The sequence below is a fragment of the Asparagus officinalis genome, chromosome 1, assembly GCF_001876935.1.
Source record: "Asparagus officinalis chromosome 1, Aspof.V1, whole genome shotgun sequence".
In the NCBI taxonomy this organism is placed as follows: Eukaryota; Viridiplantae; Streptophyta; class Magnoliopsida; order Asparagales; family Asparagaceae; genus Asparagus; species Asparagus officinalis.
The window spans coordinates 127,505,907-127,521,132 of record NC_033794.1 but is presented as its reverse complement, the minus strand read 5'-3'; the positions used below and the strand labels follow the sequence as shown (position 1 = coordinate 127,521,132).

Genomic DNA, 15,226 nt, shown 5'->3' with positions numbered 1-15,226 from the left:
GCTGAAGCACGCAAACAAACGCCATTATACCATTTTGGTGTTAGTTTTGAAATCCCGAAGTGGCTCCATTATACTCTCTTCTCTATACGTAGTTCCCCCAAAAGTAGAGAAACCTCGACTTTTGCCCTGTTCTCATCTGTCTCTCAGATCATCGTCAGACAGTATGGCATGTAATGGCGTGACTAATGGCGTGGCGAGAAAAAGGGCGGTACACTCAGTCTTCGAGCAAACCGCCCAATTTGGTGCCCATCTTCAAATTACTCCCTGCTCCTTATCTCTGCTCTCCTCCATTAATTTCTCCTCTCTTCTTGAGAAATGCTCTCTCCTCCATTAATATTTGCTCTTCATGAAGGACCATTAATTCGTACCATCAGAACGAGTGGTGAGATCTCATGGTTCGTTCTTGCAGTACAAGAAGACATTTAAAGGTAACTATAAAGTGATTGAGCATCACCATCTTGATAATCTGATTTGTTGAAATGTCCTAGAATTTTTTAAATGAAGAAAACCTTAATATCATGTTTGAGACCTACTATTTTCTCATCGAGAAAACCCGTAATTCTTGTTGATACATATTTGTTAGTGAGGTTTATGTGAAGTGCTATACTTTCTTTAAAAAAGTGCTTATGAAAAGGCTAAGCAATTACCGCGTATCTATAATTTTTCTTATCTATGATTCACAAAAATAAAAACCATTTTTCCTCATTTCTATAGATGTTAGGAAAAGTTTTATCTGGTCTTTGAATAAGTTTAGGAATGAATATTGAATTATATTGGTTATAGAAAACATTAGAGAACTTGGCATATTGAATGCGATGGTTGAATTATATCGTATACAATAAGAAAAAATTGGCACTGTATAGACTTGTGGTTTGTTGGTATATTTGATTGTTAAGTGTAGTTCGCGCCACTTATTTTATTTTTTTATGAATTTCAAGTCAATGGAAGAAGAGCTATATTGTGCAATTATGGACTTTAGAGGAAACAATCATTTGATCGCAATGAATATCAAGGGGACTTTCAGTAATTTAAGTGCCGAGGTGGCTAAAGTAGAATTGGCTTTTTTTTCAGGCCGCAGTGAATGCTGACTTATGAGTCCCATATACAGAAGAATTGTTTGTACGTGTTCCATGATTGACGTCGATTTGTCACAATGTTGCGAGTGTACCATGCTAAGGTTGGCAAGAAGAAGAATAGTTAAGATGCATGTTGAGCATAGATCGAGATAGCAGTTATTTGGTCTAGAGGAAAACACCAATTCAACATAAAGGGAAGAACTTATTGTAATAATTGTGAAGGTCCAATATTTCACAATTAATCCATGTTTATTTATCTCTGTAGTTCAAAAGAAAAATTAATGACGATATAATGATGTGGCAATTAGCTGTAAGTACTAGATAAGAATTTTCATTAATGTTTCTAATTGCAGTCTTATAAAGGTAACTGCTTTATGTTTGCAGGAATCGCTACGCATATCTGCTTTCGACAACATGCATCCTCCGCCGACGCAATAATGCTATCGGCAATTCAGAAAAATGCATTACAGTGAAGTTGAGAGATCTAGTATTCAGATTCCTATTTCATGTATCATGGCGCAATTAGAAGTGTCGGACAAGAATTTAATGATGTTGAAGCATCTAAGGCAGAAGTCTTGGAAATTACTCAATTGGCTCTCGGTTTTAAACTTGCTTATTTGAAAATGAACTAGAAGATTGATAGTAAAATGGCAAAGGTGGTGACCTGTGATGGATGGTCCATTGTAACCGTCGTACAGACTGCAAACAGGTTTTTTACGGTGAAAGAAAATTGGTCCGTGGCACATAGTGTGTCTCGGAGGAGGCATAGGAGAGAGAGGGACATCCACGGGCATCTTGCGTAAGTGGGTTGCAAATGATTGTGAAATCGCATACTAAAAAGAACAACGCCCACCTAACCGCTCGCAATTGAATCTTAACAAAAGAAGCTCTGAAGAGAGTTTGGGCGTTTGATATCCGCTATGGAAAGAGCTTGGTGTGTGGAAAAGAGCTTGCATTCAAGCAGGAGTTATAATGGGTAAATGCAAAACATTCAATATGAACAACTTAGATGGTAGGCAAGGATAAAGTTATGGAAACTAAACCCAGGATCAATCGTGCCATCTAGAATCATGACGATGGCAGATTTACTAGATTTTTTATCTCATATTATGCTTGTTGGAAAATGGGGGGGAGGTTTTGTTCGAGGGATGTAGACCAAATTTTATTGCTTGGATGGCACCCATGCATTTTTGATAGGTACAAGGGAACTCTACTTGCTGCTACTTGCTTTTGATGGAGAATGGAGGAATGTTTCCTGGTCGCTCCTTTGTATTTGTGGAACTCGAGAATGAGAGCAAATTGGGGAGTGGTTCCTTGAATGCATTCGGACGTATTGTACAATCAGATGATCCATAATACTCCGAAATGATGAGCTGGTTATAATCTCTGATGATGACAAAGGACTTAAAAATTTCGCGTCAAGAAATTGCTTGCGGCCTTGTTCATATCACAGTTATTGCATCCGCATTTAATGGCCAATTATAAGAACAACTTGTGCAAAGAAAAGGTTAGCCAGCCCACTTAGGGATGATTGTGTTCAAATATGAAGAAGCTGCCTAATGCCTACACTGTAATGCTTATCATAATGAATGCAACGAGCTCGCAGAATAAAGTCATCTATTGGCTTTCATTTTGAAAATGCTGAATATGAGCCCACAAGAAACTGGCATAATTGTTATTTGGCGCTGGAAAAGAGGTCACGCCATTTTTACATTTTTTTGGTCTTTGTGATTGAACCTCTCTGATATGTGGTGTTGAAGCATGTATAAACATTTGAATAATCGGCTATAGTTATAACAATGGTTTGCAGGTATGGGTGGTTAAGCCTGCAAATCTAGCTGAGTCCTTCAGCGCATGGATAAGGAAGCCGCGATTTTTACCGGAATAGCGGCAGTTTGTTGATCAGCATCCGGGTGAAGATGAATGAAAATGAGCTACGAATAGACGTGAGGAATCAACAAATGGACTAACCACTTGTTCCTAGTGTAGAGGAGCATCTTGTCGCTGATCAAACGAGGGTGGGCACGGTTGTCTTCATGTTAATCCCTTCTAACGTCGATTCTGTATGAAGTATAGATGATTCCCGTCGCATTCTGTTAGAGTGAATTTGGAGTACCGCACGTGTACTTGTCGGCCAATGGGGCAAGTTCTTGGACTACGACTTGCAAGGCATGCGGCCGCCGTAATCAGGCACAAAGAGTCAGCTATTGTATCGCAATATATTTCTGACTATTTCAGGCACGGCAGTGTACCGCAAAGTGTTACTCCTTTCCATATATCCAATTCCTGATGTGAGAAGCCAATTATAACGGATGAGAATATGGAGATTAGACCGGCTCCAATTGAACCTCGGATTCGTAGAAGGAAGGCAAAAACAAAGGCGGATCTTCAGTAAAGTGGATGGGTTTTAAAATAATTGGGGGTAAAACTTTGGGTTAAAAGGGGATTTTCCCTAAGTATTATCCATATATATGTCTACATGCATAAAGGTTACTTTTCTTTGTGCATTAAAATGATATACTTGTTGTTTGGGGGTGAAAATTTGGTCTCCTCCTTCTCTGTCGACCACTGTTCAAAGTGTGTGTTGACCTCTCTTGATTTTGTTTTTAATATAAAATTTTAAATAAACTTGCTATTGATCTGAATTTTATCCATAAGGCACACGGTCCATGTTCCAAGAAGGCTAAAGTTACAGGACAAATTTTCAAAACCAATCATTTTCATGATTTAATTGCAAAAAACGATCCATTTCTAATTTATTTAGGGGCTGTTTGGTTCGCTATTATAAGGGGTGGAAAACTCAGAAAACCCCTTCACGTCAGATTTTTAACCCTCCACGTCAGCTTTTTTGTTTCCGTCCATTTCTTTGTGCCGCTTTGGTTCGCTCGAATGGAAGAGGGAAAACTCTGCTGAAATCGCCACCAACTAAGATTTTTTTCCCTCTCCGATTTCCTTCCCCAACCAAGTGAAATTGATGAAAACTCTGCCACGTCAGATTTTTTCCTTCTTTGCCTTGTTTACAAAAGTTTTTCTTTTTTTCTATGCGAACCAAACACAAGAAAAATAAATACATTGGTTTCCCACCATTTTTTACGTGCGAACCAAAGCAAAACAATCTATTTCTTGGAAAAGTTTGGAAAACTCAAAACTTGTGTTTCTTTACATGGAATTGCATTTCTCTATATCAAGGAAACGAACCAAACAGCCCCTTAGAGAAATCGACCTGGTTTCAGCACTGTCGCTGAAACCAGGTCGATTTTTGTAAAAAACTTTACGAAACTTCACGGGAGTTCAACTCCCGTGAAGTTTAGTACGTTTTTAAACTTCACGAGAGTTGAACTCCCGTGAAATTTATTTCCCTCAATAAACTCCACGGGAGTTCAACTCCCGTGGAGTTGCAGGCTAAAATCCCCAGCGAATCGCTCGCTGGGTTCCGACCGCTTCCGACCGCTTCCGACCGCTTCCGACCGCTTCCGACCGCTTCCGACCGCTTCCGACCGCTTCCGACCGCTTCCGACCGCTTCCGACCGCTTCCGACCGCTTCCGACCGCTTCCGACCGCTTCCGACCGTTTGCCCTTGATTCCGACCGCCGGAACAGTCAAGTTCGCCGGATTTCGACAGTTTGAAGGTAAATTCCTCCCAAAATTAGATTTTCTCTTAATTTCTTGTATTTTCTCGCTATTTAATGGTGATTACATGTAAAAATTATATTTTAGAATTTAATTGTGAAATTTTTATGAATTATGTGAAGAAAACTTAAATAAATTTGTCGATTTAGAGGGTAAATTATCAATAATGTAAAAAATAGTGTTACTACATATGTATGACATCTAATTTATTTTTAAAAAAATAGTGTTATCAATAATTTTGTCGATTTTATAATTTCATTGTGAATAAGTTATGAAATTATAAAAAATATCAATTAAAAAATCTAAAAATTAGTGCTATATGACATCAATTAGATTTGAGAATTTAATTGTGAATTTTATGAAATATGTGAAGAAAACTTAAATCATTTTGTCGAGTTAGAGGGTAAATTATCAATAATGTAAAAAATAGTGTTGGTACATATGTATGACATCGGTATATGAATCGGTATATGAATTTGTTATAAATTATGGTTCCCTAAAATTGATATAGGATTTAATTTTAAGTAACAAAAAATTTTTAGAGTCTTTTCGTGTAATATTGATCTTGATTGTTTTACTCTTCAGAGGTAATGATGAACGATCGAATCGTAATTTTGTGTTCGTATGATGGGAAGATTAAATACCTCGAAAATAATATGCCCGTTTATGAAGGAGGTACGACGAGACCATTGTTTATAACAAAATCGTGTACTTTCGATGGGTTGGTTAATGACTTGCACAAACTTACATTAACCAACTCACGTGAGTATCACCTTAATGTTATTTGCAATTATCCTGTTGTGGAATTATCCTGTTGTGGAGAACAGGACAAGCGGCATTCAAATATCAAGTGACTACGATATGAGTCTCATTGGAGTCTTACATGACGAGAAGCGTTCGATTGAATTGTTCATTAAAAAACATCAAAGGAATTTGGGCAAATCGTTGAATTATGATGGAATGTATTCCCGCATATTGGAGGACCCTGATGTTGATTCCGTTGGCTTTTTATCCCCTCAACAAGATGAAGGTTGAACACAATCACAATATATGAGCGGTCCTTCGCTTGTGGGCACTTCGAATGCGGTCGATACTAACACGGGAGTTCAAGAAGATAATGCAAGTGTTGAATCTGAGAATGATGATGAAGAGGAGGGCTTACAAATTAATAGCATGACCTTGATAGATCGTGATGAAGGGGACAACCACCACATTGACGGGTGTTATGCTAATAATGAGTATGTTGTCTTAGAGGATCCGCCGCCCGATGAACTTCAAGGAGAAGAATGGATCGATAACTCCGTGATGGAAAGTGTTCCTATTGGCACTAATAGCGGTCATGATACACAGGGCGAGGACTTCTCATTCGTGAAGGGAGATCTATATGAGAGCAAGGAGAAATTGATCCATGCGCTTCGCTCGTACGCCATTGCAAAAAATGTCAAGTTTAGGCCAACAAAAAATAACACTACAAGCTATAATGCGGTTTGTTTCTATCGCAAAGATGGCGATGATGAAGATATTGATGGACACCACGACGGAAATGCGAAATGTCCATGGAAGCTTAATTCACGCTCCGGTGTAAGAGTAGGTGGGCAATTCAAAATCACGGCATACAACGGACTCCACACTTGTAGCAATCCTCGATTAGAGATGAATAACAAGAATGCATCCTCTTCCTTCATATATCGATTGATTTTGCCGCATCTGAGGGAGGATCTTGATCTAAGGCCGAAAGATATTCGTCTTCTAGTGCAAAAAGCCACCAACTTGGATGTATCATATCACAAGTGTTGGAATGCTAGGACGAAGGCGATGATAAAAATATTCGGTGATTGGGATAAATCGTATGAGATCTTACCTCATTATCTTGAAGCACTCAAAAGAGAAAATCCAGGAACTGTCTACGAAGTATCTTCGGACCCCGTTGATGGCGGAGATCGGCGGTTCACCGGTGTATTTTGGGCATTTGGGTCATGTATTGAGGGGTTTCGATATTGTCGTCCTCTTCTTAGCATTGATGGCACCCACTTATACAGCAAGTACAAAGGCGTTTTGCTTGTTGCCACCGGAGTTGATGCGGATGGCGGTTTGTTTCCTTTGGCGTTTGCAGTGGTTGATATTGAAAACACAGAGAATTTGGCGTGGTTTTTGCATGCATTAGATATCATATCCCTAGTGTGGGTGCGCGGCCGATTACATTCATATCTGATAGGATGAAAGGAATTCCAAGAGCACTCCAACGTCATTTCCCGTCACCACATGCACATCGTTATTGCTTGCAACATATTAGGGATAACTTCAAGAAGAAATTTGGAAACGGTCAGGTTCAAGATCTTCTTTGGCATACTTGTATAGAGAACTGAGTAGAATATCCCTGATACAGAATAAAGAATTCAAGGGATGCTGCAAATTAATACAGATTTGGTCATGGGAGCGTATTCATATTGGACGCCCTACTTTACTTGTGCACCGTGACCTACAGGGGCAGTTTCCTTTGGCGTACAGGCCCTACTTTACTTGTGCACCGTGACCTACAGGGGCAGTTTCCTTTGGCGTACAGGTATAATTGTACACATAAATTTTATTCGCACTGAATTTGTACTTATATATTCTCTATTCTGCATATAGGTATAACATGCGGTACGCTAAGTACCGATCAGCGACGCGCCATCGTGAGTTTTACCGAAATGAGCTTGATGGCCTCCAACACGAACAGGTAAATATAAATCTCAAGTCGTTATGAATATTATAGTTTTGTTGTTGATACTGATAAATATTATAGTTTCCATTAATTTGTTGGGAGATCGTGGAGAGGCATGTCTCTGACCGTGTGCTACGACAGTTTACGCTCTCTCAGTATGTGCCAGATCCTGTTGAGCAGATCTCTCATCGGCGGCGACCTACTTCGCACTATAACGACTGGGCCGTAGTCCGTGCGGCCTACATAGACAGGTGGGCTCACAGGTGGGATTTCATCCAGGATACGAGGCCCACGGCTGTTGACTATACCGCGTATATGGGTTGGTATTGGGATATCACACGTAGATGGATCACACGTGACCCACAACCCTTAGTTGGACACATGCCACGGCCACCGACAGACAGTTACATCCCTAGTGGGATGAACGAGAGAGATTACATAAGTTTCTAAGCTAAATTATAATATTTTTTTCTTGAGTTTGTACTTAATAAATTATTTACCTCACAGGTCCGTGCTTTTGATAGCATTGAGGCTGATATTGATGCGACCGTGCCTGAGATTCAGGATCAGGTGGCGTTAGGGCTCCTCGGCAGGATCAAGAAGACCATAGCACATGTGTTTCATAAGACTCACGTCGACGAGTTCGCAGGCCGTGAGGATTGTTAAAATTTATAAATTGTATGAATTTTCAAATACTATACTTTTATGGATCATTATAGCTCGATATGTGATCTTTTTGCGTATTGTTTGTATATATATATATATATATATATATATATTGCAGTAATTATTGTCAACAGGTAAATAGTTGTATATATGAGTTAAATAGGTAGACGTATGCATGCTGTGCATGTTTTTGCAAAACCTGCAACTTCACGGGAGTTGAACTCCCGTGAAGTTGAAGTGTAAATTTCCCAGAGAGCGATTCTCTGGGAAATTTGGTCTGTAACTCCACGGGAGTTCAACTCCCGTGGAGTTTTAACAATAGAACAAACTCCACGGGAGTTGAACTCCCATGGAGTTTATTGAGGGAAATAAATTTCACGGGAGTTCAACTCCCGTGAAGTTTAAAAACGTACTAAACTTCACGGGAGTTGAACTCCCGTGAAGTTTCGTAAAGTTTTTTTACAAAAACCGACCTGGTTTTAGCGACAGTGCTGAAACCAGGTCGGTTTCTCTAAATAAATTAGAAACGGATCGTTTTTTGCAATTAAATCATGAAAAGGGTTGGTTTTGAAAATTTGTCCTAAAGTTACATGTATATCATATTTCAACGAAATAAATAAATAATCATGATAGGTTCATCTTCAAACTACTGTCAGAAACTCTATCAGACTAGAAAAGCCAAAACATCGAGCTTAAAGAAATTGCTAAATGGCTAAAACTTCCAGACATGAAAACAATTGGAATATTAGACATGAATGAAATTAATTGAGTTACATACCTAAATCTTCATCCCTCAGAAACATCGCGAGCGTTAGCTGAGTACGAATATGAGCGCCAATGCGATCATAAAAAGAGCCCAGCTGCCCAGCAACAACAGTTGTAGATATCTCCTTCATAAATTATTTTGAAAAAAAAAAACAAAACCAAAAAGCTGGTTGAAGAGTCACGGATAACAAAATGCAACAAGAAAACATTTTTTGCCCCCTTCCTACTTTCAGGCTAAATTCTGGTAATTAGCAACACTATAATTATTAACTCAAATTATCTGAAATCTTAATCTGCAGCCAGGTTGGAGCCCCTATTCTGGTTTCCCTGTAATTGGAAAGCATAAGACTTTTAGTTACAGGATTTGGGTCATTGACCATTACTTCGGTTGACTGCATTACAATTCCAGTTAAAGCTGTAATAGTTGCAACTTTTAGATTTTCTTTTCACTTCGATTATTTTTTCTCTTCAGGTTTTCAGTTATGTTCCCATCAAATGTATTGTATTTAGCAATCTTACAGAGTTCTAATGTAACATACTTCTCATTATTCCTTCATGTTAACGATCTAGGAGGATACGAATGAACCGTCACCACGTCTGCAACACTCCCTGCAATGTCGCTACATATGCCTGTTTACTTACAACTTTTGCCGTGTCTGTTATTGTTTAAGAATAAAAGGAAAATATTCTTTTTCTGGAAGCAATTAGCATAATATTTTATAGAACTTTGTAGATAATATACCCCTCAAGTCTTTGATATTTTAGACAGACAACCTTTATATATACAGTCCAAAATCAAAGGAAATGGACAAATTTCTAAGATTCTTCGTGATTCGAGGTTTATATCTAAACATGATGACTTGGGAAATGTATACCTGAACATGACTGATTCGAGCTGTATTTTAGATCACGGAATTCATATTATGGCTTTAGACTAAGTTTTATCAAATAAGTGATAGTGATCTGAAACTATTAGCATTATTTTACAGGTTTAACTAACTAGCTTGCTCCTTTTCTATTTGTTTCTACTTTTTCTTAGAACTAGGTTCATTTTCTTGCATCTTTTCAGGGGTGAGGGTTATCTCTCTTGCCTCCCCAACGTTTTCTTATCTTACTACATCTATAGGGTACTTGAAATTATGATGCATTCAGTAAACGGTAATTCAGAATGTCAAATTTGGCCAGAATGAATTTCAACTACAACCAAATCAACTCTGATTTCATAGTAATACACAGTTTAAGTCACAACTCAAGCATATTTATCTATGTACAATGCAAGTAAATTTGATCAGAAGTTAGCTGTGGGTGTCTTTTTCTCGTAAAACCAACTCACCAATGCAAGTTGATGCAAAGGTAAAATATACAACTACCCAACACTTTCTTGTATGCCATGTAAGCATATGAAAGAGTACAGGCGGGAATTAGATTATACTACTGACAATTGGTACATAGCATATTACATCGAGCATGTATTGGGAAGTGTTAGTAAATGTACTGAACAAATGGTATTATCAAACTATCTGTTGATGAAACATGCTCCGACCTGCTGGAATTGAACCAGCGACCAAAGGAGGCGTTGGGTGTTTAAAACCCTACACGTTCTCCTTGCTCTTCCATCTGAGCTAAGGTCGGTAATGATTTATGTTTCAAAATTCAAATGGGGTATGCTATGATGCTATCCACAGCCCATGAGGAATTGAAAGCAAACCTACTAAATGGTGGATGCGCGCTCTCGGATGCATGCACGAACAGACACGTGCGCTGGCACGCACACATATCATTATTCTACAGAACATCGATCTTGTGTAGAACTTCTAAATGCAAATTCACTCTAATAAGCAACTATGAATTGTGACATGATAACCACAATGAGAAGATCACCCAATATTTATATATATACACCCTTAGTTTTGAGTTAAAACTTTTTATTGTGGGCTAAAGTTAAATGAAAGTGAAGCTAAAAATATCAAATCCCTCAAATTTGTTTTCTTTTTTATTTCCTCTTATTCAGATAAATGTTGCCCCGATTTTGCACTCATACTTTTGATGTTCTATTCAACCTAGGAAACCTAGAGTTGTGAATGACTAAAGGCTTGACCCAGCAATCTATAAGCCATTAACAGATAGATCACGTAGCCCGTGTCCGATAGGTTGTTCGAATGTAAAGGCCATTCTACCACTAAAGATGCTCGTGCTGACAAATACAGGTCTTTGTTTCTTCATCAATGTACCACATTCCTTGTGATGCTCTTCGAAAGAGCCTACAGTCTAGCCAAAAAGAGAGTCCAGTTTTCTGCTATTCTTTCCAATGGAATGTCCTATGTTCTCATGCAGTGTATACTTCAGTGAGCGCTCCACTATTAATTTTTAAGGTTGCTTCAGAACTTAATACTCGAATTTGGAAAGGTCAAAAAGTGTTGGTTAAGAAATAAAAACATACCGAAGCACGTTAGTAGGCTCAACAGGTAATCAAGATAAATATTCCATTGGCAGTACCTGCACAAGGGAGATGTCCCAATAAATATATAATTTGAGAGATTGGCATGCGAGAGAACCAAAATGAAAATATCATCAAAACTGAAAGGTTTGAATTAACTACTGTGGAACTGCTAGGTGTTTGAACAAAATATACAAAAAATAAAAAAGAAAAGGTAAATAAACGAGGGAGTAAGAGCACCAGACGCCCATCAGATATGCGAAAAACATGCTCTATGATGTCATATCATTCGGTCTAGGATGCAACATGCTATGGAAGGAAAAAAAACCAGCTACTTATCCACCATCAAAAGTCTCTCAGGCAAACATTTATAATCTATAATCTATATCGTTTGGTCTGGGGTTTGTGTATTACATTTTCAGAATACCTGAGATTCCTCACACTTTAGAAAAAATTACAGAAATGTCCGAAGCCGGAAATGCCCTCCTACTTGGGGAAAAAACTACAGAACTGCCCTCAAACTTGGAAGAATCTTTTTAAAAAATCCCTTCACAATTAGACTGCCGCACTCCTCTGTGCTCTGTCATGCATGCCTTGCATGCAACAGGATACTAATTATTATTAATTCAATTTACTAGTATGATCTAATCCCAGTTGAAATAGATATAACATATTGTCACCAACTATAATACCTTCAAAGTTAAACAAATGTGTCACCCTAAGCTACATTAAGTTATAAGGATGTTATAAGTAAGATCATTTTAATTATTTTTCTATCAACACTATCCATTATTTTTAAGTGCTTAATCTTAACACAGTGCACACTCTAATTTCATTCGTCAAATATCTATTATTTTCTACTTTGAAAAACGCATGTGTTAGTTCTGGTTATTATTCTTATGTAACTTTTAGTTGCACTTGACAGCACCTATAAACCCATAATACGATTTCCGGTTCTAAAATCATGTGTGACAGCACCTAGAAATCCATAATAGGGCTTGCAATGCTAAAATCATGTGTGCTGACTTTATTTGTTTCTAAACATGATTTAGATTGATGATGGTATCACATTCCTAAATAATTTTAAGTTAAACAGATATACGGGTTTCCCAATTTAAATTAGCGTATTATTAAAAAAATCATAAACAAAAAGGAATATATACATTTTACTGGAAATGTGGATAACTTAAAAGCTTAGTACCAAATGATTTTGCGATAAGAGTACTGCTTCAAACACCCTTGGTGGTTGAAAGTTGGGCGTCCAAGGTTCCACCTTAATCCCTACATTCAGTGAAATAAAACAGGCCACTGTCTTGGTTGCTGGCTATCCAAATGGATGCCCAAAGTGGGGTTATGATATTACTCTTTCTATAACATATATTTTAACCTAGATAAAATAACTTGATTACTCCCACCACTTAGCGCAGTACATTTAACTAGTTTATCTCACACAAAACACAAATGTGCATGCTTATATGTATGCATGCATATATATACATATGTATGTATGCATCCACATACACATGGTGTATATATATGTGTGATGTGCGTGTATATGTGGGTCTATGCACATGCCTACGTATGTACGCGTGCATGCATGCAAACATGCACATACATACATGCATATATGCTTGTGTGTGTCTGTATGCATGTGTATGTATGCAATTCATGCATGCATGTGTAGCATATATGCTTGTGTGTGTCTGTATGCATGTGTATGTATGCAATTCATGCATGCGCGTGTGTGCACGTGCATGCATGCGCGCACACACATACATGCTCGTGTTTGTCCATATGTGCATGCAAGGACGCTCACTGAAGTGTAGGTACATGCACGTACATTATCACATTGTCCTAAACCATACACAGGCAGTGGTTTTGGCAAGGAAGCAAAGAGAATAGGTATGCATGGCATGGCATCCTAACTAAGCAGGTGTAATCCTATCAGTGGCACACTTGTCAACAGGGCACATGTTTATGCAAAAGACAAAGGGGCTACCTATCCACTGCTTGTGAAAATAAAGGTACATGCAAAAAAGACAAAAGTTAGAGAAGGTTGGATTTAGTGGAGGCTATTATAGATCTAGAGATATAAACAGTTGGATCTAAATTAAAGTTATTAACTTTGAATTCTAAGTGATGTTGGCATATGGATGACCAGAATTAATTTGGAGAGAGTACTATAGTATATGCACGGACTAGCCCATGAGAAATGAGTTTGCATATCATAAATAGATTTTCATATGTTCAAATCAATGGACATATTATATTATTATCTATCAACAACCCCATGCTCATCCATTTAGGTCAAATTTTGTTCTAACATGGGTTAAGTTCATCTATCCAAAATATCTTGACTTTTATGCACTCCTAAATAGTCCAGATCAACTTGATTGTATGTACGTAGTTATGTACATGTATGTTATATATCTATACATGTAAGTCCATATGTATCCATGTATGTACCTCTCTCTCTATATGTACGTGTCCCTCTCACCTTATATACGTATGTTTGTGTTCAGTGTGATCCTTAGACTGGTCACAAGTTTCACATCAACATTTTCTATGCTCAGACAAAAAAATCTAATTGACTTTTAGGCATTCTTAAGTAATCTGGAGTCTGGACTCTAGATCAACGTGAATGAACTGTTTTTTTTCCAATTTGATTAACATATTAATTAATTAATTAACTAATAGAAATTTCAATCTGTCAGTGTGTATAGAGTACATCTCACGAAGTAGGACACTTCAATAATGATCGTGGCACCATTTATATTTTACATGCAATTAAAGAACCTTTTAATTCCTTCAATGATTCCTCTTCACGTTGCTGGCAGAGGATCATAGATTTATATGGTGAAATTACCATTAGATGTCTATACATTTTCATATAAGCTTAAATCTTAATAAGATTCTTATGTGATGAGTACATTATCATGTTATCCTAAACCATATACAGGCAGTGGCTTTGGCAAGAAAGCATGCAGACTAGGTATATATATATATATGGCGTGACTAAGCATATGTAATCCAGCCAGTGGACACACTTGTCAATAGTGCACATGCTTATGCAAAATACAGAGTATCAACCTATTCACTGAGTATTGAAAAAGTACATGCAAAAAAGACAAGATTTTGGAGTAGGTTGGATGTAATGGAGGCTATTACAGTTGTAGAGATGTGAACCATTGGATATAAATCAAACTTTGAGTTACTATAGTTTGAATTCTATGTAATGTTAGTATATGGATAACCAGAATCAATGAAAAGAGTATACTATCGCAGGCACGGACATTAGTCCTTGAGAAATGAGGTTGCATTAACATAATAGATTTATAATTTGTTTATTTCAAAGGAAATATTATTTATCAATAATCCCATGCTCATCCATGAATTTGGTTCTAACATGGGTTAAGTCTGCCATCCAAAATATGACAGGATATTGCAGATCTTGAAAATTTTCTAGAGTTTCAGATTGGAAAATGAATGCATTAATGTAAGAATAAATAATTTTATCTTGAAATTCTTCTTGGAACAAATAAAGAGTATAAGGTATGAAGCATAAAGTACACATAAAGTATACATACACAAACAAGATGTCAGCATTGTCTAACTATGGGATCATGGACCAGTTCCCTTATAGTTAAAGGGACATATTAACTTGCGGAAATTATGGAATGTTGACAACAAAACTAAAGTAAAATATTATTGTTCTAGAGTTCTAATACATATCTAGCCAATAAAATGCTACTTACAATATATGTAAAATTTGATATTTGCTAACTTGATTCATTCAGCCACTGCCTCATTTGACATCGGTTACAAAAATAGGTTAGCAAGTTTCTCTTTAGACAAAACCCATGCACACCCTTTTCTAACTTTCATATATATTCCCATCAAATATACTTCGTATTATTGTACGTTTCCAACTTTCCATGGAAGTCTACA

General features: G+C 37.4%; 1 protein-coding gene across 1 annotated transcript; it reads left to right on the top strand.

Annotated features, from left to right (window-relative positions):
• Nucleotides 5,757–6,926, top strand: LOC109841501. Its single transcript, XM_020410466.1, has one exon. It carries the CDS (start codon nucleotides 5,757–5,759, stop codon nucleotides 6,924–6,926), a length of 1,170 nt encoding a protein of 389 aa, XP_020266055.1.